At 48.3% G+C, this 27,693-nt stretch overlaps 1 protein-coding gene across 1 annotated transcript in view; it reads left to right on the top strand.

Moving 5' to 3' along the window:
- The first annotated feature begins 7,220 nt into the window (after positions 1 to 7,220).
- The window catches only part of LOC111159829 (IQ motif and Sec7 domain 3), a 102,959-nt gene continuing 82,486 nt past the window's right edge, over positions 7,221 to 27,693 (top strand). The window contains exon 1 of the mRNA XM_022522467.1: positions 7,221 to 7,777. Coding sequence (XP_022378175.1) covers positions 7,221 to 7,777 — 557 coding nt within the window. The remainder of the gene's footprint in view (positions 7,778 to 27,693) is intronic.

Raw genomic sequence — 27,693 nt, 5'->3', positions numbered from 1 at the left:
AGAAGACATACTTTGTCAGACAAAAAGAAAAAACCTGACAGAATATGTTACCAACAGACCTGACTATGACAAATGTTAAAAAAAATTCTTCAGGTGGAAGGACAATGATACCAAATGGAAACCTGGATCTATATAGAAATGCAAGCGGCCAAAATGGTGTGTGTGTGTGTGTGTGTGTGTGTGTGTGTGTGTGTGTGCATGTGTGTATGAAAATAAAAAATATAATAAAATTTTAAAAAATTAAAAAAGATAATTGACTTTTTAAGGCAAAATGATAACGACGTATTGTGAAATTTACAATAAATATAGAAGTAAATCTATGATGATAATAGCACAGAGGATGGGAGGAATGGAAATAAACTGCTAGAATGCTTTTGTATTATATACAAAATACAACATTTGGACATAGACAATGAGAATTTAACAACAAATACTGTAAACCCAAAGCAACCGCTAAATAAATAGATGAACAGGGGGTATCAACAAGCCACTAGTGGAGGTGAGATGGACCAGAAAAGCTAAAAAAGCTATTCAAGCAAAAAGAAGGCAGGAAAAGGTGAAAAAGAACAGAAAACAAATGAAACAATAAAACAGCAAGATGGCAGATTTAAATCCAAACATATTTATAAATAAATTAAATGTAAATAATCTAAGCACTCCAATTAAAAGAATGTCAGGCTGGATTCTTTTTTGGTTTAGGGGGAGGAGGATGAGGGAGGGGTTAAGAGAGGATCTTAAGCAGGCTCCATGCCCTCACAACTCTGAGACCATGACATGAACCTAAATCAAGAGTCGGATGCTCGACATGGTTGGAACTGGAGGGGATTATGCTAAGTGAAGTAGGTCAAGCAGAGAAAGACAGTTATCATATAATTCTACTCATATGTGGAACATAAGCAATAGCATGGAGGACCATAGGAAAGGGAGGGAAATCTGAAAGGGGAGAAATCAGAGAGGGAGATGAACCATGAGAGACTATGGACCCTGGAAAAAGAACTGAGGCTCTCAGAAGGGAGGGGGTGGGGGGAGGGGGTAGCAGGATGATGAGTATTAAGGAGGGCACATGTTGTGATGAGCACTGGGTGTTATGCATAACTAATGAATCATTGGACACTACATCAAAAATTAATGATGTACTTACTATACAGTGACTAAAAAAAAAAAAAAGAGTTGGATGGTTAACCAACCGAACCACCCAGTCGCCTCTCAAGCTAGATTTTTAAAAAGTCAGATCCAACTAAATGTATTCTATAGGAAAAAAAAAAACTTTAAATTTAAAGACATACATAGATTAAAAGGAAAAGAATGAGAAAAAATGTAACATGCTGTATTGGTTTTCTGTGGCTGCCATAATGGATGATCATAAATGTAATGGCTTAAACCATTCAAAGTTGTTATCTTACAGTTCTGTAAGTTGGAAACTTAACATGGGTGTCACTAGGCTAAATCGATGTGTCTGTAAGGCCGCCTTCCTTTCTGAAAACTCTAGGTGGGAATCAGTTACCTTGCTTTTTCCATCTTCTAAAGACCACTCACATTCCTTGGCTCGTGGTTCCTTCCTCTATCTTCAAAGCAAGCAAAGCAGGCCTAGTCCTCCTCACATCACACTACCCTGACCATTCCTTTGTAGTCCTACCTCCCTGTGACCACAACCACAAATGGTTCTCTGCTTTTAAGGAATCATATGGTTAGAATGGGCACAGGTGTGTTGAGGACAAAATCCAGGACAATCTCCCCAATCTCAGTGTTCTTAATTTTAATGGCATCTGCAAAGTCTCTTTTGCCATGTAGGGTAATACAATCAGTTTACTGGGACAGTATATGGACATTTTGGGGAGCCATTGTTCTGCCTACCACAAAAGCAAATATTAATAATGGGAAAACTGGAATAGCTATCAGACAACTGCACATAGAACATTCATCAAAATAGACCATAAATTAGACCCTATAAAAGTTCCAAAAATTTCAATTAATCTTACAAGATTGAACTCATATAGATATGTTCTCTGACCACAAAGGAATTAAATTAGAAATGAATAATAGAAAGATCTGCAAATACAAGGAGAAATTTAAAAATAATTTGCACTGAATAAATATGAAAAATTTGGGATGCACATAAAACAGTGCTTGGTGGGAACTTCAGAGCTTTAAGTACTTATACTAAACAAGGAGTAAGTTTCAAGGTCAATAGTCTAAGCTTCTATCTTAAGAAGCTAGTTTTTAAAAAGCAAATGGAAACAAAAGTAGGTAGAAAAAAAGAAAGATAAGAGAGCAAATCAATGAAATAGCAAATGGACAAACAATAGAGAAAAATCAATGACACTAAAAACTAGTTATATGAAAATATAAAAATGGATAAATATTTAGCCAGACCGAGTTTTAAAAACACCCAAATTACCAATATCAGGAATGAAAGAGAAGACATCACTACACAGACTACAGACATTAAAAGGCTAATAGGAACATATTATAAACAACTTCATGCCAAAAAGTTTGGCAACTCAGATGAAATGGATGCCTTATTAGATTACGACACACTACTGACTTGAAACAACACAATTCATTATCTTACAGTTCCAGAAGCCAGAAGTCCAAAATGCTTCACCTGGCTAAAATCAAGGTATTGGTGGGACTGCATTTCTTCTGGAGGCTCTGGAGGAGAATCTGTTTCCTTCCTTTTTCTATTTTCTATATGCCACCTGCATTTTCTGAATTTTGCTTCCCAGATAGCAATTGCTTCATTCTGACCTCTGCTTCTGTTGTCACATCTCCTTTCTGACACTCTCACATCCCCATTACAAAGGCTCTTATGATTACATTGGACCCAACCAGATAATCCAGGATACTCTTTCTATTTCAAGATCCTTAACTTAGGGCACCTGGGTGGCTCATTTGGTTGGGCAACTGCCTTCAGCTCAGGTCATGATCCTGGAGTTCTGGGATGGAGTCCTGCATCGGGCTCCCAGCTCCATGGGGAGTCTGCTCCCCCCTCTGACCTTCCTCCCTCCCATGCTCTCTCTCACTCTCTCTCTCTCTCTCAGATAAATAAATAAAATCTTTAAAAAATATATCCTTAACTTGATCACATATTTAAAGTTGCTTTTGCCATGTAAGGAAGCACATTCACAGGTTTTAGAGACTAAAACAGATATCTTGGGGTGATCATTCTGCCTACCAGAGACACAAATTACCAAAATGGATACACAAAGAAATAGAATGGATGAAAACCGCCCTATCTATTAAAGAACTTGAATTTGTAGTTAAATATCTTCTCACAAAGAAATCTCCAGGTTGGAATGGCTTCAGTGATGAATTCTGTCAAATGTTTAAGGAAAAAAATGAACTTTGACTCTTCATACCAAATACAAAAATTAATCTAAAATAGATCACAGATCTAAAACAAAATGGTAAAACTTCCAGAAGAAAACACAGGAGGACATGTTATTGACTTTGAGATAGGCAAGGAATTTTTAGATAGGACACAAGAAGCATGAGCTAGGAAAAAAAAAAAGTGATAAGCTTTTCTTTATCAAAATAAAAACCTTTGCTCTTCAAAAGACAATGGTAAGAAAGTGAAAAGGCAATCCACTGACTAGAGAAAATATTTGTAATATATGCATCTGACCAACACTGCTTTCCAGAATATATAGAGAACTCTTACAATCAATAGATAAGAGAAACAATTCAATAGAAAGAGTGGGCAGAGAAAACAGGTAAATGGCCAACAGCACGTGAGAAGATGCTCAACAGTGTTAGTCAACAGAAAAATATTTGGGAAAGCCATATTAATATACTACTACCCACTCAGAGTGATAAAATTTAAAAAGCCTAAAAATACCAAGTGTTAGTGAGGATGTAAAAACACCTGAACCTCTCATACACTGCTGGTGAAGATAAAAAACAGTACAACCACTTTGGGAAACAATTTGAGAGTTTCTTATTATGTTAAAAATATATTTAGTATATGTCTCAGCAATTCCAATTCCAGAGTTCCTCCCCCCCCAATAGGTCCACACAAAGACTTGTCCGTTATGCTCATCCACAGCAACTTTATTCAAAATAACCAATACCTAGAAACAACCAAAATGTCCACATTTAGGTGAATGGGTAAATTATGGGTTTTATCCATACCACACAAGACTACTCAGAAATAAAAAAGAACACACTATTGATATCATAATAGAATAGATGAATCTCAAAAGCATTATGCTGAGCAAAAAAAAAATACACAAAAGAGTATATATCTTATGATTGCCATTTATAAGAAATTCTAGAAGAGGCAAAACTAATTTATCTTGACAAAAAGTAGATCAATGGTGGACTGAGGCTGAGGCTAAAAGCAACTGACTGCAAGGGGCATGAGGTTACTTTTTATAGAGATGGAAATTTGGATCACATGGGTATATGTATTTGGCAAAACTCTTTAAACCATGCATTCAAAGTGGATGCATATTATTACATTTAAGTTGTAACTCAATACAATTGATTTTTTTAATAAACGGGAAAAAAGCGCCAAAAAAATGAAAGTACTTGGGCCCCATTCCTAGTGATTTCAACATAGCAGGACTAACATGGGTCCCAGAAACCTGCATTTCAAACAAGTCCTATGGATAATTAGGCTGCAGGCTATTTTATTCGTAGAAATAGTATTGTCTCTATGGGCACTCAACTCATGGAAAACAAACTGACTAGGCGAGCAAAGAAAATTCAGAAGAAAAGTGTTTGAATTTTTGTGTGCCCTCATTCCATCCCCCCATTCCATCCCCCAAGCTTCATTCTTTAGTTGGAATACTGATCACTACCAAAGGATCCTCTCTCAACTGTTGGCTCAGCTATAGATAGGTTCTTTCACTCATTGTTTATAGAAGGAAGTTTCCTCGGAAAATAAATGGGAGAAAAACAAAATAAAAACACACTATAGGTACAGAGAAACCAATGTATTTGCAGAGCACATATCCTTTCCCATAAGGGCATTATAGTCTGGCGCCAGATGGACTTGGCTGACCCAGCTCGCTGGACACATGGTATCCACAGATATGCCTACCCTGGGGAAACAACAACCATGTGGAGAATAGAACAGGAGAATAACAGATAATGGTAAGAGCACTCACAGCCCAGAGGGAAAGGTCATTCTTCTGTCAAATTAGATTAAACCAAAGTTCTCTATTTCCATCCCTTAGTCTTGTCCTTCTGTCTGACGTATCTTCTTCATCTTCTGCTCCCCTGTTCTGTCTACCTGGTGAAATTTCCCATCCTTCATAGCCTAGCTTGAGTAACACCTCCTCCTGATCAGACCACCAGAGTCAAACAACTGCTCCCTCTCCTGAACTCCTATGAAACTTGGCTTGAAGAGCTCTAACAGAAATTCCGATTTGCATTTTAGCTATTTAGGTGCATGCCTTATCTACTGTACTAGATTATAATCTCCTTGGTTCTGGAAATCATAACTTACTATCTATGCTGGGTATAGCCTGCCTAGTTCCTAGTACATTACTTAACAATTAGTGGGTGTTACATGTACATTTGTTGTAGTAATTAATGAATGATTCAGTCCATGCTGATTCATATCTCTGATCTTTTGCTCCTGCTGTTCCTCTTTCCAGGAAAATCCTTTCCACTTCAAGTGTTACTTTCCCCAAAAGGTCTTCCCAGATCCCAAGCTGCTGGGCTCCTGTAGTACTCTGGGCATATTTCTATCTTATAACATACAACCAGAACCATATATCGAAGTTAAATATTTACTACCTGTTTCACCTACTTAATTGTAAGCTTCAAGAACCCAAAGATTCCATCCTAGTCATCTCGATCTTACCACCACCTAGCCCAGTGTTTGTAGGAGAATGCACTGCATAAATGTTTTTTTAAAACATCTCTTCAGAAGTTTCTGGAAGCCTGAGCCATGAAACACAGTGTAAGGTTTTACAGGCGAGATAAACACACCAGGCGAGGTAGGCACAAGGCAAGATTTATTAAAGGCGCTCTCCAGCGAAGTTTCAGGGCTCAGGAGAAGGGAAGCCAGAAAAGTCGCACCGGGAGGAGGTGGGCACCCCCGGGGTGAGGTACTGACTCTGGAAAGAGGAGTCGGGGAAGTCGCGCTGGGAGGGGGTCGAGTGGGTCTTTTATCTAGGTTAAGAGAGGGAATAGGTTCACAGCCATATAAGGTACGGTATTTGGGGATTGGAGGGTTGGGGAGTCCTGATGTTCCGGTTTCTTGCATAGGTATCCGGTTACTTGTGGAGACATGACCTGGGCATACATCCTTATGGCGGGAGAGTCAAGGGTTAGGAAAGGCGGGGGGGGGGGGGGCCTGGAAGATGGCGGCCCCGCGGTAATTTCTATTGCTTCTCCTGCATTCCCAGAGCGGCGGACCCAACACACAGGACCTGGTTTATTTAGTTAATGTTCATATTAGAGTGGCTGAAACTGTCCTGAGGTCTCATTTCCTGAGAAAACCCACCATAAACAGATTTCCCACTCTAAGTTCCCTCTTGGCTTAATAAAGAAGGACTAGATGTTCTCTAGGGTCCCTTATAACTCTGTGATCCTTGTATCCCAGGGAATTCCCCAGCAGAATAGGTTGTTGAGTACAAAAGAGGCAAGTGTGGCCTCTCCTCAGAAGGTCTTTAAGATGACCCATAACCTCTGGGATGGTTGGACCCAGGAAAAAGAATGCGATCTTTCATATATTTGAAACTTCCTCGTTTCAAATCTATTTCTCTTCCCTTTGCCACCTTCTCTCTCTCTCTCCCCCTCCCTCCTTCCCTCCTTCTCCCGGCCTCTTCCTCTTCTTTTCCTCTTTCCTTATCTGCTTTTCTTCTTCTACCCATCCCAGGGCACTCTCCCAGTACTGCTAAGTCCACCTCACCCGCTTTCTTTTGGTCTCCAGATTTATCTATCTCTGGTCCCCTTCGTTTATCCTGCTCCCCTATCCACTCCCTCGCTCATCTCCCTTCCCTGTCAGCCCTGCAGGAAGCCGAGACTCCTCACGAAGCCTGGTGGTGGGAGGGTGGGTGGGTGGACCCTGGCGCGGCGGTCCCGCCCCTCAGTGCGTGTGTGAATGTCTGTGTGGCCGTGACGCGGCGCCGGCGGCGGCGGGGAGGGAGGCTGGGCCCGCTGGAGAGGGAGGCGAGCGGATTGCTGGGGCTGCTCGGCTCCTGCGCGCCCTCGCGCTCCCCGCCGCCCGCCGAGGCGCAGGCAGGGCGCAGGCGGCGGCGGGCGGCATGGAGAGCCTGCTGGAGAACCCGGTGCGTGCCGTGCTCTACCTCAAGGAGCTCACGGCCATCGTGCAGAACCAGCAGAGCCTCATCCACACCCAGCGCCAGCGCATCGACGAGCTGGAGCGGCGGCTGGACGAGCTAAGCGCCGAGAACCGCAGCCTGTGGGAACACCAGCAGCTGCTGCAAGCCCAGCCTCCGCCCGGGCTCATCCCTCCGTCGCCAGCCCTGCCGCCTGCCACCCCGGCCACCGCTGCCGCCGCTGCCGCCGCCGGGGCCCAGGAACCTCTCCAGAACCACGGACAGATCTCGCCCGCAGCGCCACAGCCCGCGCCTGAGCAGCCACCGCTTCAGCACCACGGACAGCTCCTGGCGCAGCCCCAACCGGGCCCCAGCACCAGGGCTCACGCACCTCAGTCGCCCCACCAGCACCCAGTGGCGCCTGGGGCCGTCGCCGACAAAGAGAAGGAGCGTCCCCCGAGTTGTTGCACTGCCGCTGGAACCCTCCTTCAGCACAAATCCCCCGCCGCCCTCGGCAAGGGCGTCCTGAGCAGGAGACCCGAGTGAGTGGGGAAGAAGGGAGGCGGATTGTAGTGATAGAAAGGGAAGCAAATGGGTGTAAGGAGGAGATAAGGGGGAAATTGGGATCCCCTAAGAGTCTGAAGGACTAGAACAACCTGAAGTGAAGAGATGAGAAGATGTTTGGACGTAGAAGTGTGTCAAGGAGATTTGGGGGGAAAGAGGGATTGATATCAGTGTTTGAGAGGTTTCAGGGGATGTTGGAGCAAAAGAGAGAATCCAGACCCTTACGGAGGGCAAAGAAGGGAAGAAATGGATTTTTAAGTGATTGGGGATATCAGAAACTGGCAGATTTTAAAGGGGACAAGATTGGGAGGAAGTTGTGATGAAGATTACACTGAAAAAGAAAAAAGAACAGCTGAATTTTTTTTTAAGTTAAGAAGAATTTGGAAGGGAGATTGGGTAGTAAAATTATTTGAATGGAAAGAGACAGAGGCTTGGCAAAGATGCATGTTAAGAGCTTTAAAAGGACTAGGGTCCAGGAAGAGTAGAATTGGGGTCTGAGAAAATTTAGGAGGCAGGGGATAAGGCTGAAAAGAAGGAATGATGTGAGAAGGCAGGGGTGCTGGGGATAGAGAAAGGGTGGGAGAAAGCATTTCCCAGGGGAACGAGTCTAGCTCTTTCACTGATGCAGTGGGATCAAAGCCAGGAGTGGCTCTTTGGGAAAGCTTACTCTGCTGACCTGAGTGGGCATCTTTCTTCTGAAACCCCACAGAACCAAAGGGGTGCAAAGACACAACACACCAAGCCAATGGAGGACTCAGTTACAGTATGAGGACTCAATCTGGCTACACCTCTTTCCCTCTGACTCAAGGAGGATTTCTGTGCAGGATGGTTGGCAATTGTGGAAGGGGAACAATGATGAGAGAGAGAGTCAGCAAACGAAGTTGTTGGCATTTGGTTGTTTAAATCTCTCTCTGTTATGGCTGGTGACTGCATTTTTGTTTCCACTTGGTTATTTAGTGATATTAGGAATCTCATGTTGGGTCCTGAGAGAAATATACTCATTAGCCCCCAGTGAGGGACTCTAGGACCTCAAGCTCTTTCTTTACTTTCAATGTCTATGAACTAGGGACATGGGAAGAAGAGATGAAAGAGGACTGGAATGTTCTCTCCTCTGTATTGGGCAGGCTGTGACATATCAGCTTCCTTCCTCTGAGTATACAGGTGATGGGAGAACTGCATGGAAGAACGGCTCAGGGGAAATCAGTACCTAGTCAGCACCTGACACTGACAATGGTGATGTTACAGGAGGTGGGTGGGGGGAGGAGGGAGGAGGGAGGAGGGAGGAGGAAGGAGAGCCAAGAATCTCATCTCATCCAGTCTCGGCATGTTTCAAGTCTGCAGATACTTGTGAGGATTTGGCGTATTCCTTCAAAACTCATTTTCTCCTCATATCTATGTAGTTAGAGAAGTTGGGGAAGGATATGTTAACTCATAGAGAGTAGACTTGACTGGAACCATGGGCTCCTAGGGGTGAAGACCCAGGATGATCTAACTTGGCAGACCTATAGCAATTGAGTCAAGCCCCCAAAAGATGCAGCCTTCTTTCCCAGCTCCCCCAATGGCCCATCTGTCCTTCCTTCAATTTCAGTTTTCTTTCCTTACCTGGCATAAAAAGCAGAAAGTCAGGTTTCCCTCAGTGCCCAGGATTCAACAAGACAATGTTCTTACAAGGTGTTATGTGGCTTTCCCCTAAATAGGGGGGAAAGACCTATTTCATTTGTTTTTCTGGGGGTTGCTTCCTGATAATTATGATTCTTCACCTGCTTCCTCTCCTCATGCCCTTTGGTATCTCCTTTCTCTTCCCCACATTCTCTGCATGTTTTCAGGGAACTATGAGCAAAAAGGGTTGAGGAAAGATCATTTTTTCTGGGAAAAGGACTTTGTTGTGGCCGCCAAAGTAGCTTGAAGAGCCCCAACTCTCCTGCCCATAGCGTCTTTATCTTTCTTTCTCCTTTGTCCTGTTTTTGCTTCCCATAGGAGCAGAACAAAAATAAGAAATAATTAGAATGGTAGAGGAGAGTGAAAGTTGTTAAAAATCTCTCACCTAGGAAGTTGTGCCAGGCACTAAGAGGTTAATACCCCAAGTAGCCCCCTCCTTCCTCCAGCTCCTCCAGTGTTTCCCCTTGCTCCCCGAGCCTGGACACCAAGAGACAGAGAGAGCATCTTACCTCCCCCCTGCAACACTCTCTCCCCTAGGATGTGAAATCATGGACATCTTGGCTGGTTGAATGCCTTTTGTGCCTTTTGTGCCACTCGTTCCTCCTCACTGTTTCGCTGAACTTCAACCCAAGTTTCCCCCACAGAACCTCAGTAATGTCTCACTGTTGCCGATTACATTTGGCCCCATCTGGATTCTACCCCTGACCCCCATTTTGTATGGCTATTCTCCTCTGCCCACACCTCTCAGCAGTGCAGGGCTGGATGTAACCAGCAGGCAGAGATCTTTATGGGTAGGGTGAGGTGAGGAGAGGAAGAATAGAGGCAGCAGCCCTTTCCTTGGTGTTTCTTCTGGGGAGCTCCCTGCTGAATCAGTTCTCTACTGGGCACGCTGAAGTAAGAAGAAGACAAGGCAGATGAGGTCTTCCGATCATAATTTTACTGAAATCCTTTCTCATTTTTTACTTGCCCTTCTCTGGCCTCATTATAGTAGAGATGCGGCCCGGGGGAGGTTGCTGAGGGTTGGGCGAGGGTTACATGGGGCGAGGCACTGTGTTAGACGCATTATCTTCCCACACAGTTTGTCTCTTGTACCCAGAGCTCCTCTTCCTGCCCAAATCCAGGAGAGGCAAGAGCCCCGGGGAACCCGGGCCTGGGAAATAATGCATCATTTAATTGTCATCAGATCTGCATTATTATGCAGCCTGGCCTCTCTCCCTTCTTCAGCTGAGGGTGATAGGAAGGTGGTGGCCTTAGAGGTCAGGCCAAGGAAGTGACGATGAAGGAGTGGGTGAGTGCAAAGATATCACGGAAGAAAGACGCTGGAGGGGTTAACATTCTTTCTCTGCGTGCTTCCTGGCTCTTGCTAAGCTCCAGCCCCCACTGCTTTTGCCTCTTAATGAAAGCAGCTATCTAGCTTCCTCCTCTTTATTTTTTCAATCAAGGCTCACAGCATCTACAGAATTGATTATCCCTTTCCTGGCTGGAGTCAGAGCCTCAGCCTGATCTGGCAAAGCCTACTTCGTGCTGTGGAAGCACATGACCCTACCAGAGGCTACTGGCTTCCCTGGGACCACAGCTTCTCTGAACACGTATGCCCACCCAGCCAGCCATGCATTTACAGCCCATGTTCTCCAGCCCGAGGCAGGGGATTACCGGAGGCTGGATAAGATTCTTGAATTATAATTCAAATTCAGCTCCTACTCCAAACCCCCCACCTCCAAGTAGTCAGGAAGTCTGAAAGGCTCAGTAGCTCCTGTCCTCTCCTCTCTTCCTTCGTCCCTCATCTTCCTCTTCTTACTTTCTCTTCCTCCTTACCTTCCCCCTTCTCTTTGTTCTTCCTTCTCTCTTTCCCCTTTCTTCTCTCCCGTCAAACTCTTTTTCTCTCCCATATTTTCTTCCTTCTATCTCTCCTTTGGTTCCACTTCAGCAGCCCAGTGAAGTCTCCTTTTCTCTGCTCTCACCCTTTAAGCATAAAACAAATCTTGGGTCACTTGAGCTCCACGGTGTCATAATGACTGGAGGCTGAAGGACAGACAATCATTAGATGTGCTTTTTAGCCTGTTGTCTAAAATGCTGATTGGAGCAGGTGTCTCTGTCCCCACTGAGTCAGGGTCATCCGCCTAGAGATGGTGGCTCCTGTGTGGCCCATTCTGAGAGCTACTAAGAGAGTGTGAAGGTCTGTCTGTCAGTGGAAAAACAGGAAAGAAGCAAGCAGTCCCTGTCAACATACCTGAAACATATATCTAGAAACATCCAAGCAAGTGTAAGCAGATTGCTGCTCCATCTATCAGAAGAGAACAGGGTGACAAGGGGGAGCATACTGAGAGCCCAGAGAGAAGGTTTTCTTGGTTGGAGTCAAGGGTTTACGTCAGGAAGAGTAAGGACCAAGGGCAGCTGGAAGGAGGATGGAGACCCAGAGATTCAACTCATGGAGAGACCTGTACTGCATATGCATATCGTTCCATCCTCAGACAGTACAGTACCCCCAACCCTAATCACTTCCCACCAGGCTAAACCCTATCAGCAGAGTAAGAAGAGCCTTAACACTCAGAGTCCTTGTCTACCTGTGGCTGGAAGGCCTGCTTGCTGAGGAAGCAACATGAAGGCCAGTGCTCACCAAACTGCCCGCCCTCCTTTTCTCCTCTACCCCCAGCAAGGAGAGGACTTCCAGCTGGTAAGCTGGAAAATGGGGCCAGAAGGAAGGTTCACCGAGCGGAGGGAGTATGCATCTTTTTGCTCATCCTAGAAGCTGGTACAAAGTGGGCACTTGTAAAGATTTTCTGTTCCCTGCTTGCCCAAGAGCCCAGACCTTCCTCCCTTTCATCCAAAAAGAACATAGCTCAAGAGAAACGAGTCACCCCTGCCTCTGGGAAAACCCACTGTTCTCTGTCCTCCTCACCAGCTCCCGGTGCCTTGCTCCATTCGAGTTCTCCATCCTTACTCCAAAGCCCTTCCCGAGCCCACATAGCGAACACAAGGGCCCCATGAGAGCACCCTGGAACATTCTCTTGTTGGCCTGAAACCCAACAAGAGGAGCAGTAGTTGGCTCTGCTGATGGAGCAGATATCTGTGTGGCCCGAGTTTCAAAGGTCACTTACGAGACAAGGCAGATGGGGTCAGGTGTACGGGGAGAGCCAACAAAAGTGAGAATGATCCTGAAGAAGAGGGGAGAGCTGGGACCAACAGCTGGACCTGTGGTCTGGAAAGAGACTTGGATCCTGAATTTAAATCCCAGGTAAAGATTTTTAGACAGACTGACCTTGCTGGGGAGCCTCAACACTTCTCACTAGGGCCCAAACGTACTCTCAGTGGCCCTGGACATTAGCTAAGCAGCAGCTTGGTATGGGGGTTCTTAGTAAGAGGTCCCGGGGACACTCTCATTGCACCCGGCAGACCCCCAAATGCAAGGCCATCTGGCAGGATTTCCAAGGCTTGGGCCACTGCAGCACCTTCTTCCTCTGCTTCTGGAAAAGCACACAGGGCAGGTTCTCACCCAGGCTGCAAAGGGTTTCTTGTTTTGGGGAGGAGAGTAGCGGTCATCTCCATTTCAAGGAGTGAGGGCATTAACAAACAAAAAGGGTGAGGAGCAGCATGAAGGAGAAATTTTTAGACTTTTCAGGCTGAAGGGAACTTAAGGAACTAAAGAATCGCAGAATTTTCAAGATCTAGGTAGTTAAGAACATGGGCTTTGGAGTCAGACATCTCTGGGTGTGAGTCCTGCTCTATCCCCTACCAGCTGTGAGAACTTATAGTCATTATTTACCTTCTTTAAGCCTCTGGTTTTTTCATTTATAAAATGAAAAGTAACATATACTTTGAAGGGTTGCTGTAAAGCTTAAAAATTAAATGGTATCATTTTAAAAATATTGTTCTGGAAACCTAATAAGTGCTCAAGACATTGTAGCATTTCTACAGATAAACAACCCAGGCCCAGGGCTCATCCCCAGTCAGACCACAATGAAAGACCTGAAACCAAGTTCAAGATCCCTTTCCTGCTTCGAAGCCAGCTTCCTACATGTGCCCTTTTCTCATCTGCCCCTTTCTCTTCGGAGAGTGTGCACCCAAGCTATTTCGTTTGCACGCATGTAGAGCTTACCTTCAAATGCAGCCAAGCAGGACAAATCCACCATCCCTTAGTGATCTGTGATGGGGTCTCACAACTTTATTGTTGAGAAATGCCTCCTTAAGCTCAACTGAAATGTCTTCTGTTGCATTTTAAGATGATTTGCACTTCTCCTAAGGACATCAAAGGGATCACCCAATGCCCCGTGGTGATAAGAATGATCTTGCCCGTTTTCCAAATGGGGAAGCCACAGTCTCCTCTAGTATATGAACTTGTCGAGGATAAAAGTAAGAGGTGAGGGGAATGGAGTCTGGGCCAGGAGAATGTGTCCCACTTCCCTGGAATGAAACCTACATCCATTTGTCCAAATTTTTCCATCCTGGGAATTTTGAAAGGGCAGCCCTGTTCTTTGCAGCTCTTTCTGAGGTCCAAAAGTTGAAAACAAAAACAAAAACAAAAAACAAAGCCCAGCAGGGTTTGCCTGAGGAAAGGACAGCCTGATGTGTTGTGGGACTTGGGGTGGTGGGTTGAGGGGGAAGGCAAGGAGGTTACGGGAGGATTCTACTTTCTCGGGTCAAGGCTAGATAAAAGAGTTTCTTCTTCTAAGACTTCCTTAGATGAAATGCCGTCTAGGAAAAAACAAAAAGCAAAAAACCAACAACAGAAAAGACAATGGGCTTCTGACATTCCCTCCCAGGGCGGCTGTGGCTATGCGGACACCACAGGAAAAGGTGGCCACGGGTGGCTCTGGGCGCAGCAGAGGCACGGGCTGCTCTGCGGTGGCTCCTTGGAATATCCCATCTGGGAGGGTTATGTAACTCTGCAGGCCCGGTGTATGTGCTGAGTGGTACCTTTTGTCCCCAGCAGGCAGGCAGGCGACTGTGGACTGAGGCCACGCACGCCTGTCCGAGCGGCTCCCCACGCTCCGCGGGCACTGGGCCCTTCCCTCCAGGCCACAGCTGCAGGGGTGGGAGAGCTTTCGGAGCTGGGCCAAGGTCCTCCAGCCCCGCTGGGAGGTCAAGCAAAGGTCAGAGCTGGAAAGGTACGGAAAAGGGCCGTGGCTCCAAACTTACTGAGGCACGTAAGGCAACTATGGCTGGAGAGAGAAGTGACTGGTGTTTCCAGATGAGTTAGTGGTGGAAAGAGACCTAGAATTCTTCCCCTGGCGCTCTTGACATTATCCAGTGACGGGCCCCCGTCAGGACTGGTCAGGACTGTTCCGTGGGTGTACGGGGCCAGACCTACAGCTATTTATGTGAACTCAGGGGTCCCAGAGAGGTCTCTGCCTTTCAGAATAGCTCACCTCTGCCAGCAATTCCACAATTAGAGATTCCTTTCAATACTTCAAGGTTATCCCCCTTGTTAAAATGCAAATTCTCCTAGGACAGGAGAAAAACAACACATTTAGCTCTATCAGCCTTTCCACTTCAGCATGAAAGAGTTCTGATGTGAGCAGTGTCCGAGAAAGGATTTGATAAGGGAGGGGGGTGCCATGGCGGCACTGGTTGACTAAGAGACAGAGCAGGAGGCTCAGAAGGAGTGGAAAGGCTCACAGGGGAGGTTGTTGAAAGCCTAAATGATTTTTATGTCTGCCATATTTTGCAGGGATTTGGAATTGCCTGGCCTGGACCTGGCAAGCAGAGTGGCGGGGGGACCCAGGGCACTCCCACATTGGCTTGCCTCAGAAAAGTGATTATCTTGGCTGTAGAAGGGATACTTGCCCAGTGAGCTTCATGGGTAAAAATCATTCAGCAGGAATTTAAGGAGCATCCTGATACTGGGTAATCTCTTTTGATCCTTTCTAGGGTCTTAGAATAATTCTCTAGATGGCAAAATTTCACACGATTCTATTGGGGTCTGCGGTGAGGTTGGGAAGAGGTGGGTGAGAGCATTAACAGGTGGTAGAGGTTGGGGTTACCTGGGCCTGGAGAGAATGGGGGATGAGGGGCTAACTCAACATCTGGTAGGAGTTTGATAAATACTGCTTGAAGAAACAATCTCCTAATATGTAGGTCCCAGGCAGGCTCAGCAATCGTTGGGTGGAGGGAGGTAAGCATAAGGTGTCCAGGCTGAAGAATGTCTCCGCCGGAGGGAATCTCTGCTGGGGGTGGAGGTTGTGCTTAGTTAGGCCCAAAAGCCCAGAGTCTGCAGCTGAGCACAAGAGAGAAGCTGGATGAGAGGCTCAGCTCTTAAGGCCAGCTGGGGAGTGAGGGCCACATCAGGGTTTCTACCACCCCAATCCTCTCCATGAGCCTGCAAAGGCCTCCTCTCCCTCTGCTGCCAGCCTCTAACCCCAGACCAGTCCAGTCCTCCGTGTGGGAAACCATGTTAAGAATTAAGCATGAGAAAGCCCTTTGAGTGTTTCATCTCAGTGACCCTGCCCCAGGCCCATGGCCTTGCCAGAAGCTTGAACCAGGAATAGGCAATTGGTCTATGATGATGGGAGGGAAAGGAAGCCCAAGATGTGGCCATGTCTCCAGGTGGAAAGAGAAAAGAGAGAGCTGGATTCCGCCCTGGGGGATGAAACAGGAACCAGCCTCAGGCTCCAGGCCTCTTACTCCTATTTCTTGACCGGGCAGTGTCAGCTCTGTTCAGGGAAATGTCAGGACCCCGAAGAGAGGGTGAGCAGGTGTGTATAAGCAGCCGATGTGTTCATGGTTACGGCTGCGCAGGGGTGAATGTTACTAGGGGTAGGGGAGAGGGATCACAGCACACACCATAAAAAGATGTGTGGACCTCATGGCAAAATTCAGCGTAGGTCTTCCTCCTGCTTCCCCATGACTCCCTGGTCTGGTTACAGTCAGGACTCTGGGTTCTCTCTCCTTCTCTGCATGACTTGTTTCGTCTCTCTTGGCTAGCCAGTTCCTTCTGGGTATTCCCCTCTGTAATGGGGGGAGTCTACATGCTCCCACCCTCACCCCGTTGCAGGTGTGAAGGGGACCAGGTTTCTGGAAGCTGCCAGCTCCTGGGAAGAAGGTTGCCTGAAGGGTGGGCAAGAGCAGGGGTCAGGGATCAGAGACTCTCTATTAAGGTATTGTGTTTGGAAGCTCAGACACCCAGCAGCAGGGTGATGCATGGAAAGCTGCGCTGTGGTTTTCCCTGGACGGGAGTTGGCCTAGCTCTGGCCAGGGAGTGGCACCACATGACCTCTCTGGGCTCTGGAGCTGTCAGGTCCTACCAGCTGTCTCCCTGCTATGAGGAATGCACTCCCACCCCAGGCAGAGAAGCAAGGGAATTCCACAATCTCTTCCTTGATAAATGATTCCAATGCACCACAATTTTCATTCAACACATGAATTCAACACAATGATTATTTTAAAACGGCAACAGCGACAAAAACTCTACAAAGCGGTTGGGAAGCTCTTGCTTGTGTCTAGTTTTAGTGTTTCCTGGCATAGTCTGGTCTTTACAGAGATGGCCCGGATGCTTCCAAATCGGCTAGGTTGGCATCTTTGACATTCTTGGGGCTATTTCCCTCCTGTGAGCCAGTCATGGAAGGCTGAAGGGAATTCCAGAAGTAGGCAGGACCCTGACCCAGAAGCCAGCCCCCTCAGTCCTGATGGCTGTGCCATCCTCACAGACCCCAAATGTAAGCTTGGTGCAAACCCCGCCCCTTCTCTGGGCCTTGATCTCCCCCCTGATCAAGGGGGGGACAATCACTCTTTGCCCTGCTCTTGGACTGTCTCCCTTAGACTCACTAAGTCAACGAGAGGCAGAGCTGTTGAGAGGTTGCGGCAGCATCAAGAACCTAGCTTAGACGTACAAAGTGACTTACGAATGGTAAGAGCCTTAGGAAGGGAGGTCAGGATGGGGGACAAAGGGAGACGCTGAATTCACGCTCCCTTTCAAAAAAAAAAAAAAGAGAGAGAGAGAGAGAGAGAGACCCCTGCAATGTAGGGTGGCCCTGCCCTGCAGGTGGGGGAGGGACGAGGTGAATTCTGTAGGGGTTTCCAGCTTTAAAGCGCGCCAGGAATTTCCACCGGGTTCCCTCCGGACTTTGCGTGAAAACTGGGAGCAAGCTGGAAGGGAGAAGTGGGGAACCAGGAACCCCTCCCTCGGAAAGCCTGGGGAAAGCCCTTCCTCACCCGGCCGCTTCCCCGGGGGCTTCTCCGCAGGGAGGGTGCGCGCAGCCGGGCTTTCGGCTGCGTGGGCGACTTGGCGAGCTGCTCACAGCACGATGGAACCTCCGGCCCCCGCGCCGCGCCCGCCCCGCACCGAGCTCCACGCTCCCCCGCGGGGGCGGGCACCCCGACCGGGGGAAGCCGCGCCTGCCCCCCCGCCCCGCCCCCCGCGCGCACGCGCCCCGCGCCCCCGGCCCGCCCCCGCCCTGCGCGGTGCTGCTGAGTCACCCGCTCCGGAGGCGCAGCCTTGGCACCTGTGCGCTCGGGCTTGGCCGCGCCCGTCGCGCCCCCGCCCCCTCCGCCTGCCTTCCGGGGCCCCCGCCGGGCTCGCGCTGAGGGCCTTGGCTGGGCCGCCCCGCCCCTCTCCCTTCTCGCTTCGACCCGTATCTCGAATGCGGCCGTTCCCCGCGGTCCGGCCCAGCCCCAGCCCCACGGCCCCCTCCGACTGCTCCCGGCGTGCGCACCGCTGCCCGCCCACGGCGTCTGGGAGAGCCCCCCGGCGCCGCTGCCGCCCGCGCCTTTCCGCGAGCCGAGGGGGGAGGTCGGGGCCTCCGTGCTGCGTCACCACCCGGCCGCTGCTGCTTCTGCCGCCGCGGCCCGCGGCGCTGCTGCCTGCCCCCAGCCCCAGGCCAGGATCGCTCCACGCCCCCTTCCCCGAGGGTGCGGATCCTTTCCCAGCCCTCCGTAGGCCCTAACCCAGGCTGGTGGGCTTGCATCCACCTGGGGGAAGAAGGGGAGAAGAAGGCATGGGCGACTTCGGGGATCAGGCTGGTGTCACCTAGGTCCAGCTTCTACACAGCATCCACCTCCCCTGGGTACAAGCCTCCCTCGTACCCAGACACGTGGGCAGGAGAATCCCAGCTGTATCTCAGCCTTCCCATGGTTTATATTGTATTTTATAGAATCTCATAGTCTTAGAATTCTGGCGAAACCTATGATGAGGCATAATCGTTCAGAAAGTGGCACTGGGTTTGATCCTCACTCGGTCATGTGCTCCCTGCCATACTCAGCAATGACAGTCTTGGTTTTCTTATCTGAAATGGGGATACGCATACTCCTAACCTCGTAGGACTGCTGGGAAATGAAGAGGTCAGGCCAAAAAAGCGCCAGGCAAGGCGAGTGCCTGCGGGCAGTGAGGACTCAAGAAGATATATTAGTTGCTGTTCTTTGGGGACCTTTGAGGCCAGAAAGTGCTTTTCAAAGGTAGAGGGCTCTCTTCCTTATCCCCCCTGTGTCTTCCAGAGGGCTCAGAACAGAAAGACTTCTCGTTGACAATCCCTCCAACCCACTTATGCCCATTGTCACCCCCAGGAACCCCCCCCCCAGAAAAGTTAACGAATTCTCATGCATCCTCCCAGGGTTATTCTATGTACCTTCAAGCAAATACACACACACACACACGTATATATTTATGTGTGTGTATTTTCTTTTACACAAATGGCAGTAAATGATATGCTGTTCTGCACCTTGCTTTTTCCCTCCAATAATCTGTCTTGGTGATCCTTCCATATGCAGTATAAAGAAAGCTGCCTCATTCTTTTTAATAGCTGTGAAGTATCCCACTGGCTGTGAATCTAGGTTCCTTCTTGTCTACTGAGAGTTTGGAAGGCAAGCTCTGGGTAGCCCACCCGTGTAATCATTCCGGAGATGTTTCTCTGAGGGGTGGGTGGGTAGGCAGACATGACCTAGGAGTTCCATTTGAACTTGGCCCTCCAGCTGCTGAGGTGTGCTCCTGCAGCCTCCTCTAGACACAGATCAGTTGCCGTAGAAAGAAGACTCAGGAAGCGTGCCTTCTTCCCTGAAGAGTCTTTGCCACTCTTTTAGCTTGGCTCCCTTTGTTGCCTATAGGCATCAAGGTTGGGGGAGCTGCCAAGGTATATAGTCTCCTTCCCACAAGCCGAAGATGAGTCCGAAAACACCACCTCTTTCAGGAAGTCTCCCTGAACTGATCTGAGGAGGAACCTGAGTTTCCCATTACCTGTCCCCCTACTTCCCACCTCAGGCTGAGCCTAATCCAGTCCTGGCTAAGAATGAAGTCAATTCTTTATTCCTTGGTTTAAAAGTGCTTATTTTCTTCTCTATGTAAGTATATAGTCATGATATGTCTATTCTTCCACCTAACAAATACTCGGTCGTCTACCATGAGCCTGTTCCTACTGTTCCGGGCACTGGGGTACAGTAGTGAACAGAAAAAATCCACAACTTTTGTCAGGAAGCTGACAGAAAAAAAAAATCAGCAAGATTAAGAAAGAACATTGGTTACATCTGATGGGGTGAGTGTCATGGAGAAAAATAAAACAGAGAAGGGGACCTGGAAGTAAAGGAGGGAATCACAGTTTCAAACAGGGAGTCCCGGGAAGTTCTCACTGAGAAGATAACACCTGGGCAAAGACCCGGAGCCTGGGGCGGGGAGGGTGTCTGAGAAATCTGGGTAGGGGAGTGAGGCTGGCAGAGGCAAAGCCCCCTTGAGGGACTGAGGGAACAGCCTGGTTGTTGAAGTAAAACAGAAACAGAGGGAACCCAGGGAGAATAGTCTGAGGCAAAACCAGAAATGTTGGTGGAGGGTTGCAAAGTGGGAGAGTGGAGGGGTGCAGCAAATCTTGTAAGAGATGCTACAAATAGGATCCACCGGGCTGTGTTTGGAAAGTGTGGGGATATGCTAGTTGCCACAATGGCTGGCTAGGTTGAGGGGGAGGTGTCACTCCCCCAGCACTTAGGGGCAAAGGCTATGCCAAACATCCAATAGAGCACAGGACAGCTCCTGCAGTGAAGAATGTTCTTACCCAAAATACCAGTGTTCTTTGTTGAGACACGCTGATAGGGTCTTGACGTCCATTGTGATGAGTTTGATTTTGACCTTAAGACAAACCGGGCTAAGGGGTGCCTAGATGGCTCATTTGGTTAAGTGTCTGCCTTCGGCTCAGGTCGTGATCCCAGGGTCCAGGCTCCCTGCTCAGTGGGGAGTCTGCTTCTTCCTCTGCCCCTCTCCTTTCTCACATAAATAAATAAAATCTTTAAAAAAAGAAAAATAAAAATTGGGTTAAAAGGAACCTTGGCCGCTGGGTTGAGTTTCTGTTTAGAACAGCCTGAAGAGGAAGAAAGCTAGAAGCAAGGAGAGAAGGCAGGACATTGTTGTAAAGTTCAGGCAAGGACCTGGGGTGGTAACAGGGAAGGTGGCTATGAGTGGTCAGACCAGGGATTAGTGTGGCATGTAAGAGAAAGGGGGATTGGACGTGAGTTCAAGAGTTTGGGCGAAAGTTACTGGAAGGGGGAGATGGGGAGGTCTGGGTGGGTGGAGATTTCAGGAGGAGTTTCAGACATGGTAAGTTTGAAATGCCTCTTATGGAATGCCTGTTGGACACTCAAGGTTGAGATGATTGGCAGGCATTTGGAGTGGACTGGAGATATACATTTGGGGAGGCTTTGAAAGCCTTACTGGATGTCATCACCAAGGAGCGAGAAGACTGAAGAGGACCAGGGGTGGAGACTTAGCGCACACCCGTGTCAAGAGAAAAGCTGGAGAAGCATGTGGTGTCCTAGCAAAGAGGGGTTTCAACCAGGAGGGCGGGGACATAGAGATAAGCCCTGGAGTAGAGTGAGGACTGGGAGAACTGCCCATCAGCCTTAGCAAAGTGGAGGTAATCAATGACCTAGCTCTGATAACACAATCAGGGCAGAAGCCTGATTAGTGTGGGGTTAGGAGAGAAGGGAAAAGAGACAAACCAACCAAATGTGTTGTGTGGACCTTGAGTAGGTCCTGATTCAGACCAACAAACTGTAAAAAGACATTTTTTAACGCAATCAGGGAAATTTGAGTACCAATTATTGTTAATTCAGTTAGGCGTAATAATGATCCCGTTATTATATCTTTTTAAAGTTCTTACCTGTTAGAGATACATTCGAGCTAAAATGATCTAAAATGGGTTATGTTTTAAAATACCCCAGCAAAAAATATTGGGGCAGGAGATTAGTAAAATGCATGTTTGAAATTTCCCTAATAAGTGTAAAGGACGACAGAAGGAGAGGAACTGCAAACAATGAGTGCAGAAAAGTCTTTGATGAATTTTCCTATAAGGAAGAGTAAAGGAGCGGGTTGATAACTGGAGGGGGCCCTGAGTTCAAGGCAGAAGATTGTTCTGGAAGATGGGAGGAACAGCACATGTGTTTCCATCAGCATGACGGGCAACTCCACTTGCAGACTGTCTGCCACAGAAAGCCCTGTAGGGAAACTGAGGAAGGTGGCATCACTGCCTAGAGAAAAGTCACAATAACTTAATGAAGCAAATATTTTTTCATGAGCTTGCACTGGGCAAGGACTGTGTTAAGTGATTTATAAGCTTATTTTGATACGTGTTCTGAAACCCGCTACAGCTGGGGGGTGGGGCATGAGGAGGTTAGGTGACTCGAGGTGGTGCCCACATTCAAGCCCTAGCAGGGTGATTGTGACAGTCGGTGTCTTCACCTCCACTCTCCACTGCCTTCCCCCAGACGATGTGGTAACATGCATCGGGCCGCCAAGAGAAGTTTTTCAGAATGCACTTGCTGTGGACTTAGCCTTGGAGACTGTCATTCACTTGGGCGTTAGTGGAAGGAGGGCAGCCGAGGGTATTTAAATGAAGGGCTCAGATTGCTGCTCCCTGCCTAAGAACCATTAGCATAGATTGGCCCAAGCTCACTCATTTATCAACACGCATACACAAATACTCACATGAGTGCTGTGAATAATTAGACTAGCTGGGGGCTGGGAAAAATTAAAATATAATGAGCTATGCTGTACAGGAACAAGGAAGTAGAGAGAGGGGAGCTCAGTACCTTATTGTTATTTAAGGATGGAAAATTTATTTAGGTTCCTCAAGGGCTCGAGTCCTATCTGTATGTTCATTAGCCGGTAGTTATTGAGCACCTACTGTATGTCAGGCTCTGCTGTAGGTGCTGGGGATTCACGGCCAAAGACTCTACCATTGTGGAGCTCACGTTCAAGAGAAGACAGATATTAAACAAGACTATATGTGCATATAAATTCATAAGGGGTCAGAGGGAAAATAAGGGGATGACGGGGAGATGGTGGTTTTGGTAGGCAAGACCTCACCTAGGAGGTGACATTTAAGCAGAGAGATTAAATAAAGCTAGGGACAGAGCCACATGAAGATGCGAAGGGAAAACATCCTGTGCAAAGGCCCTGGGGCTGGAAGAAATGGGTGCGTTCAAATAATATAAGAAGGAAAGTGTGGCCAGAAGGCAAGGGAGTGGAGGAGATGGGGTTGGAGGTTAAGATGGGCCTTCCAGAAGAATTTGTGGAGTGGGAGGCTAATAGGAAGTCATGGGGGTGAAACTTTAGACAGGGCAGTGATGCAATGCCCTACTTTGGAAACCAGAGTGGGAGGTTCAAAGGGCAGAAGAGGGAGGGGATTTCAGCAGAGAGAGCCCTAGAGTGCCGTTCGCAATTATCTGCTGTTCACTCATTCATTCTGTCTTTCAACAGCATGTACTCATTTCTGCTGTGTGCGAGGCATTTATGTACATCTATCATCTCATTTGATTGACTCACTCCTGAGGGGAAGGTATTATTATCCCTCGTTCACAGATGTGGTGACTGAGGCTCAGAGATGTTGAGGTCGCCCACCCAAGGTCACACAGTAAAGTGGGGTCTTCAAGCTCCTCATGTAAGCTTCAGCCTCTTATACCCAGACATAGCTTTCTCCACTCTAGGGGAGTCCTCTGCAGTGTGGGAAGTGTCTGCCCTCGGCAAGGTCCGATCAGGAACCTGGCTCAGTGTTCAGGGACAAAAAGGTTGATGGCACCATGCCCATGTGACAGTTGTTCATGTTGCTGCAGCTCTGAACTTGGCCTTTGGCCCGCTCCTCTCCGTCATGCCAGGCAGGACTGGGCTAGAGGACTGGCCAAATGTCACCCACATGTAGCCACAGATGGAGGATTTGTAGGTCCCCATGGGACATCATATCCTTCCAGGGCCCATGTGGTCAGGAGGGGGTACAACATCCTTCGCCTCGATTGTGTGTGTGTGTGTGTGTGTGTGTGTGCGCGCACGCGCGCACATGGCTGCATGTGGAGGGCTGTAGATACGTGTGTATATGCATGTCTGGATATCCAAGGGGGAGTGCGTGTGCATTCATGTATTTGCGTGTGCATGGGTTTGGGGAGTTTCTACTAAGTGGGTGACTTGGGGTGCAGTTAAGACCCATGCATTTTCATGAGGGCCCTGGATATGTTCACGGAATGAGGTATGCGTGTTAAGGAGTGTGTGCACTTAGGTGTGTGTGCAGTGAGGGGCATGTGTGTATAGTTACATGTATGAATCTTTGCTCTCCCAAGCCAGTGTCTTCAAACACATTGAGTATTAGTGTGTAGCCGTGGTTCCTGCTGTTGGTATGTGACTTGGGTTGGTGCATATGAACAGAGCGGCTGACTAGGAGATAGTTGAAGTGTGTGATTGGAGACTGGCTGAGGTTGTCTGAGTGTTGCCGTGTAACTCTGAGTCTGACTGTGCCATGGAGGGCAAGATCAAGGCTCTTCCATTCACAGCCCAGAGGCCACCTCTCCTGCACATACCTGCCGTGGGGTTGAGGGGCATGGCATGGAGCTAGTCTTAGCTGTGAGTTTGCAGGAGGTCATGAAACCTCCCTTAGCCTTAATTTCCTCATCAGGTATATGGCATCAATATAACATTAATTATTATTATAATTATAATATATAACGTTATGACTTTTACTACCGTTATCCACTGAGACCATTCATAGGACATTCAAAAATGTTTTGTAAATCGGAAACACTGACGAATGCAGTCATTATTATCGACCAGGATCTGCCTTCACCATTCCTGGAAAAACAGTGCTTGCCCACCATTGACTAAGGGTGGGGGAGTAACACCGTGTAGGCGTGTTTCTCTGTGGCAGGCATGGGCTGGATGGCCCTGATCCCATCCTCTCCGGCTGGCTTTGCCCAGTAGCCAGGCACCTGTCTTCTAGGTAATAGAGATCTCTCGTAAGGCAAGCTGGCACTATGCAGCCGAGCGCCCGGCTCTGTAATTCCCGCTGAGCCACCCTGCCTGGCACCGGAGCTCTCCTGGCTCCTCGCAAAGGCAGCTGGACCTCAAACAAGTAGGCTTCAAGATTGGCCACTGAATGGCTGTGGGCTCGCGGGCTGGGCCACCCTGCTGGGCAGGAAGGAGAGAGGGCAGCAGGAAGCTGGGAGACTGAGAGGACGGTCTGAGGGCTCCAGGACTGGGCCGGGGCGGGGAGTGTGGACGGAGGAGGAGGCTGGGGCTTCGTGGTGCACTCAAGTTACAGACCGAGTTTCCTAGTCTGAGTTAAGCTTCCCCAAAGTTACCAGGTTGATGCCGAGACTGTGTGATATTAAGCAAATATCTTGTCTCTCTGAGCCTTTTCATCTGTAAAATGAAGATTTAAGTGAGGGGCGCCTGGGAGGCTCAGTCAGTTAAGCGTCCGGCTTCAGCTCAAGTCATGGTCTTGGGGTCCTGGAATGAAGTCCTGCGTCGGGCTCCCTGTTCAGTGGAGAGTCTGCTTCTCCCTCTCCCTCTGTCTCTCCCTTTGCCTCTGCTCCCTTACTTGTGCTCGCTGTCTCTCTCTGTCAAATAAATAAATAAATAGAATTTTTTAAAAAAATAAAATAAGATGAGGCAATGTCTGGAAAGGGCTCAGTACTCCTGCATAGACAGTAATGGTGGTGGACAGTTCTCTGAGGCATGTACTTAGGCCTTTGTTTCCATGAATGCACGTGTTTTCAAAAACATGCGGGCTTAATTCCCCATTTCTCTCCACTGCCCTCAGTCATAGGGACTTAATTCGTGCATCGTGTCAACAAATGGTATCTACTATACGCCACGAGCCAGGCTACCTTCTGTCCCGGAGGTAGAGGCAAACTGGTGACCGGTGCTGCTCCGTCCCGAAGAGATCACTCTAGTGTAGGGAGACGCAGCCTGTCTGCAAACATCGGGGATACAGCATGGAGGAGAACTGACGGAGGCTGGTGTGGGAATCCAGAGGCAAGTGGGTCCAGCCCAGGCAGGGGCAGGGGCTGAGGCCAGCAAGGCTGGAGGTCAGGCACAAGAACAGCAGGGGAAGGCTTGGCAGGGTCACGCCTCGGCGCTGGGCTCTAGAGGGCGGGCAGAATCTGGAGAATCGGGATGAGGTTTCCCTCCTGTTTCCTAACGGTATAAATCAGAGATGGATAGGGGCTGTGCCGTTCCCCTACAACATTACCGCAAGTCTTTGGAACATGCAAACCCAGGGCCAGGGAGGGGCCCTCTGGGTCTGCGAGCAGCAGGGGTGCTCGACCGAGTCAGGCACAGCTCCCGACACCTTAGATATATTGGTTCATTGAGTCCTCACCATAATCCTTGAGGTAGATGCCATTAGGATCCTATTTTACCGGTAAGGAAACTGAGGCTCAGGCAGGCCAAGTTGTTAACTAGAAAGTGGCAAAACCAGCTTTGGACTCTGGACTTAGCCTGCCCCGAAAACCCTGTGTGGTGCGACATTGATTTCGCCCCTGCTATGTGCTAAGCATCACACTAGCATGACATGTTTTTTTTTTTTTCCTAAAGATTTTATTTATTTATTTATTCGTCAGAGAGCTAGAGAGAGAGAGAGAACATGAGCAAGGGGAGCAGCAGGCAGAGGGAGGAGCAGGCTCCCTGCTGAGCAAGGAGCCCGACTCAGGACTCGATCCCAGGACCCTGGGATCATGACCTGAGCAGAAGGCAGATGCTTAACAGACTGAACCTCCCAGACGCCCCAACATGGGTTATTTTGTTGGATCTTTGCAATAACTCTATGGGGTGGTTTCCTTTATGACCCTCGCCGCTCAGAGCTGAGAACTCCGAGGCTGCAGAAGGTCAGATAATCTGTCCGAGACCCCCCCAGCCAACTCAGTGGAAAGGCGTGCACACCTTCCCAAACCTCAAGCCTGTTCCCTGTCCATGGAACCACGCTGCCTCCTGTGGTTTAAGGGTCCTGGATAGAATTCCTCCCTAGATCATGTGGCAACCTCACTGCTCCACACCGGTATGCTCCCGGGATCAGAGGACCTCGGGTCAAGGCTGGTTCCACCCCCTTACCAGCTGTGTGACCTCGGCGCGTAACTACACCTAACCCACAAGGCAGTACCGAGGTCAAACAATGTGTCAGAAAATGCTGTATAAACTGTGAAGTGCTGAAATGGAAGGAGCAGACAGCCGCACTGTGTGCCCACCACCGCGGTAGATGCGATAAGGAAGGCACTAGGCAACACAAGCAAAAATAAACAAGTGGGATCGCAGCAGACAAAAAAGCTTCTGCTCAGCAAAGGAAGCCGTCAACAGAGTGAAAAGGCAGCCTACAGAATGGTAGAAAATACTTGCCAATCATATGTCTGGTGAGGGCTTAATATCCAAAACATATAAGGAATTCATACAACTCAGTAACAAAAAAATAAGCGTCTGGTTGAAAATGAGCAAGGGCGCCCAGGTGGCTCAGGCAGCTAAGCATCTGACTCTTGATTTGGGCTCTGGTCATGATCCCAGGGTCCTGGGACTGAGTCCCTCGTGGGGACTCCCTGCTCCGCGGGTAGTCTGCTCTCCCTCTGTCCCCACCAACCCCACCCCCGCTACATCTGTGTGCTTTCTCTCTCTCTATCAAATAAATACATAAAGTCTTTTTTTTTTTTTTTAGTGTTAGAGATAGAACTACCATAGGATCCAGCAGTCCCATTCCTGGGTATTTATTTGAAGGAAATGAAAACAGAATCAGAAAGAAATTTCCGCACGCCCACGCTCACTGCAACACTGTTTGTAGTGGCTGAAGACCTGGAAACGACCTAAGTGTCCCCCCACAAAAGAATGAATGAAGAAAGTGTGGTATATGTATCCACGGGAATATTATTCAGCCGTGAGGAAGGAGGGAACCCTGCCATTTATGATAGAACTTCATGCTGAGTGAAGGAAGCCAGGCAGAGAAAGACAAATACTGCATGATATCCCTTAAACCACACACACACACACACACACACACACACACACACACACACACGCAGG

Source organism: Enhydra lutris, unplaced genomic scaffold (genome assembly GCF_002288905.1).
Source record: "Enhydra lutris kenyoni isolate GAN:26980312 unplaced genomic scaffold, ASM228890v2 scaffoldscaffold69, whole genome shotgun sequence".
Lineage (NCBI taxonomy): Eukaryota > Metazoa > Chordata > Mammalia > Carnivora > Mustelidae > Enhydra > Enhydra lutris.
The sequence above is the reverse complement of the archived record's forward strand: the minus strand, read 5'-3'. Positions and strand labels throughout refer to the sequence as shown.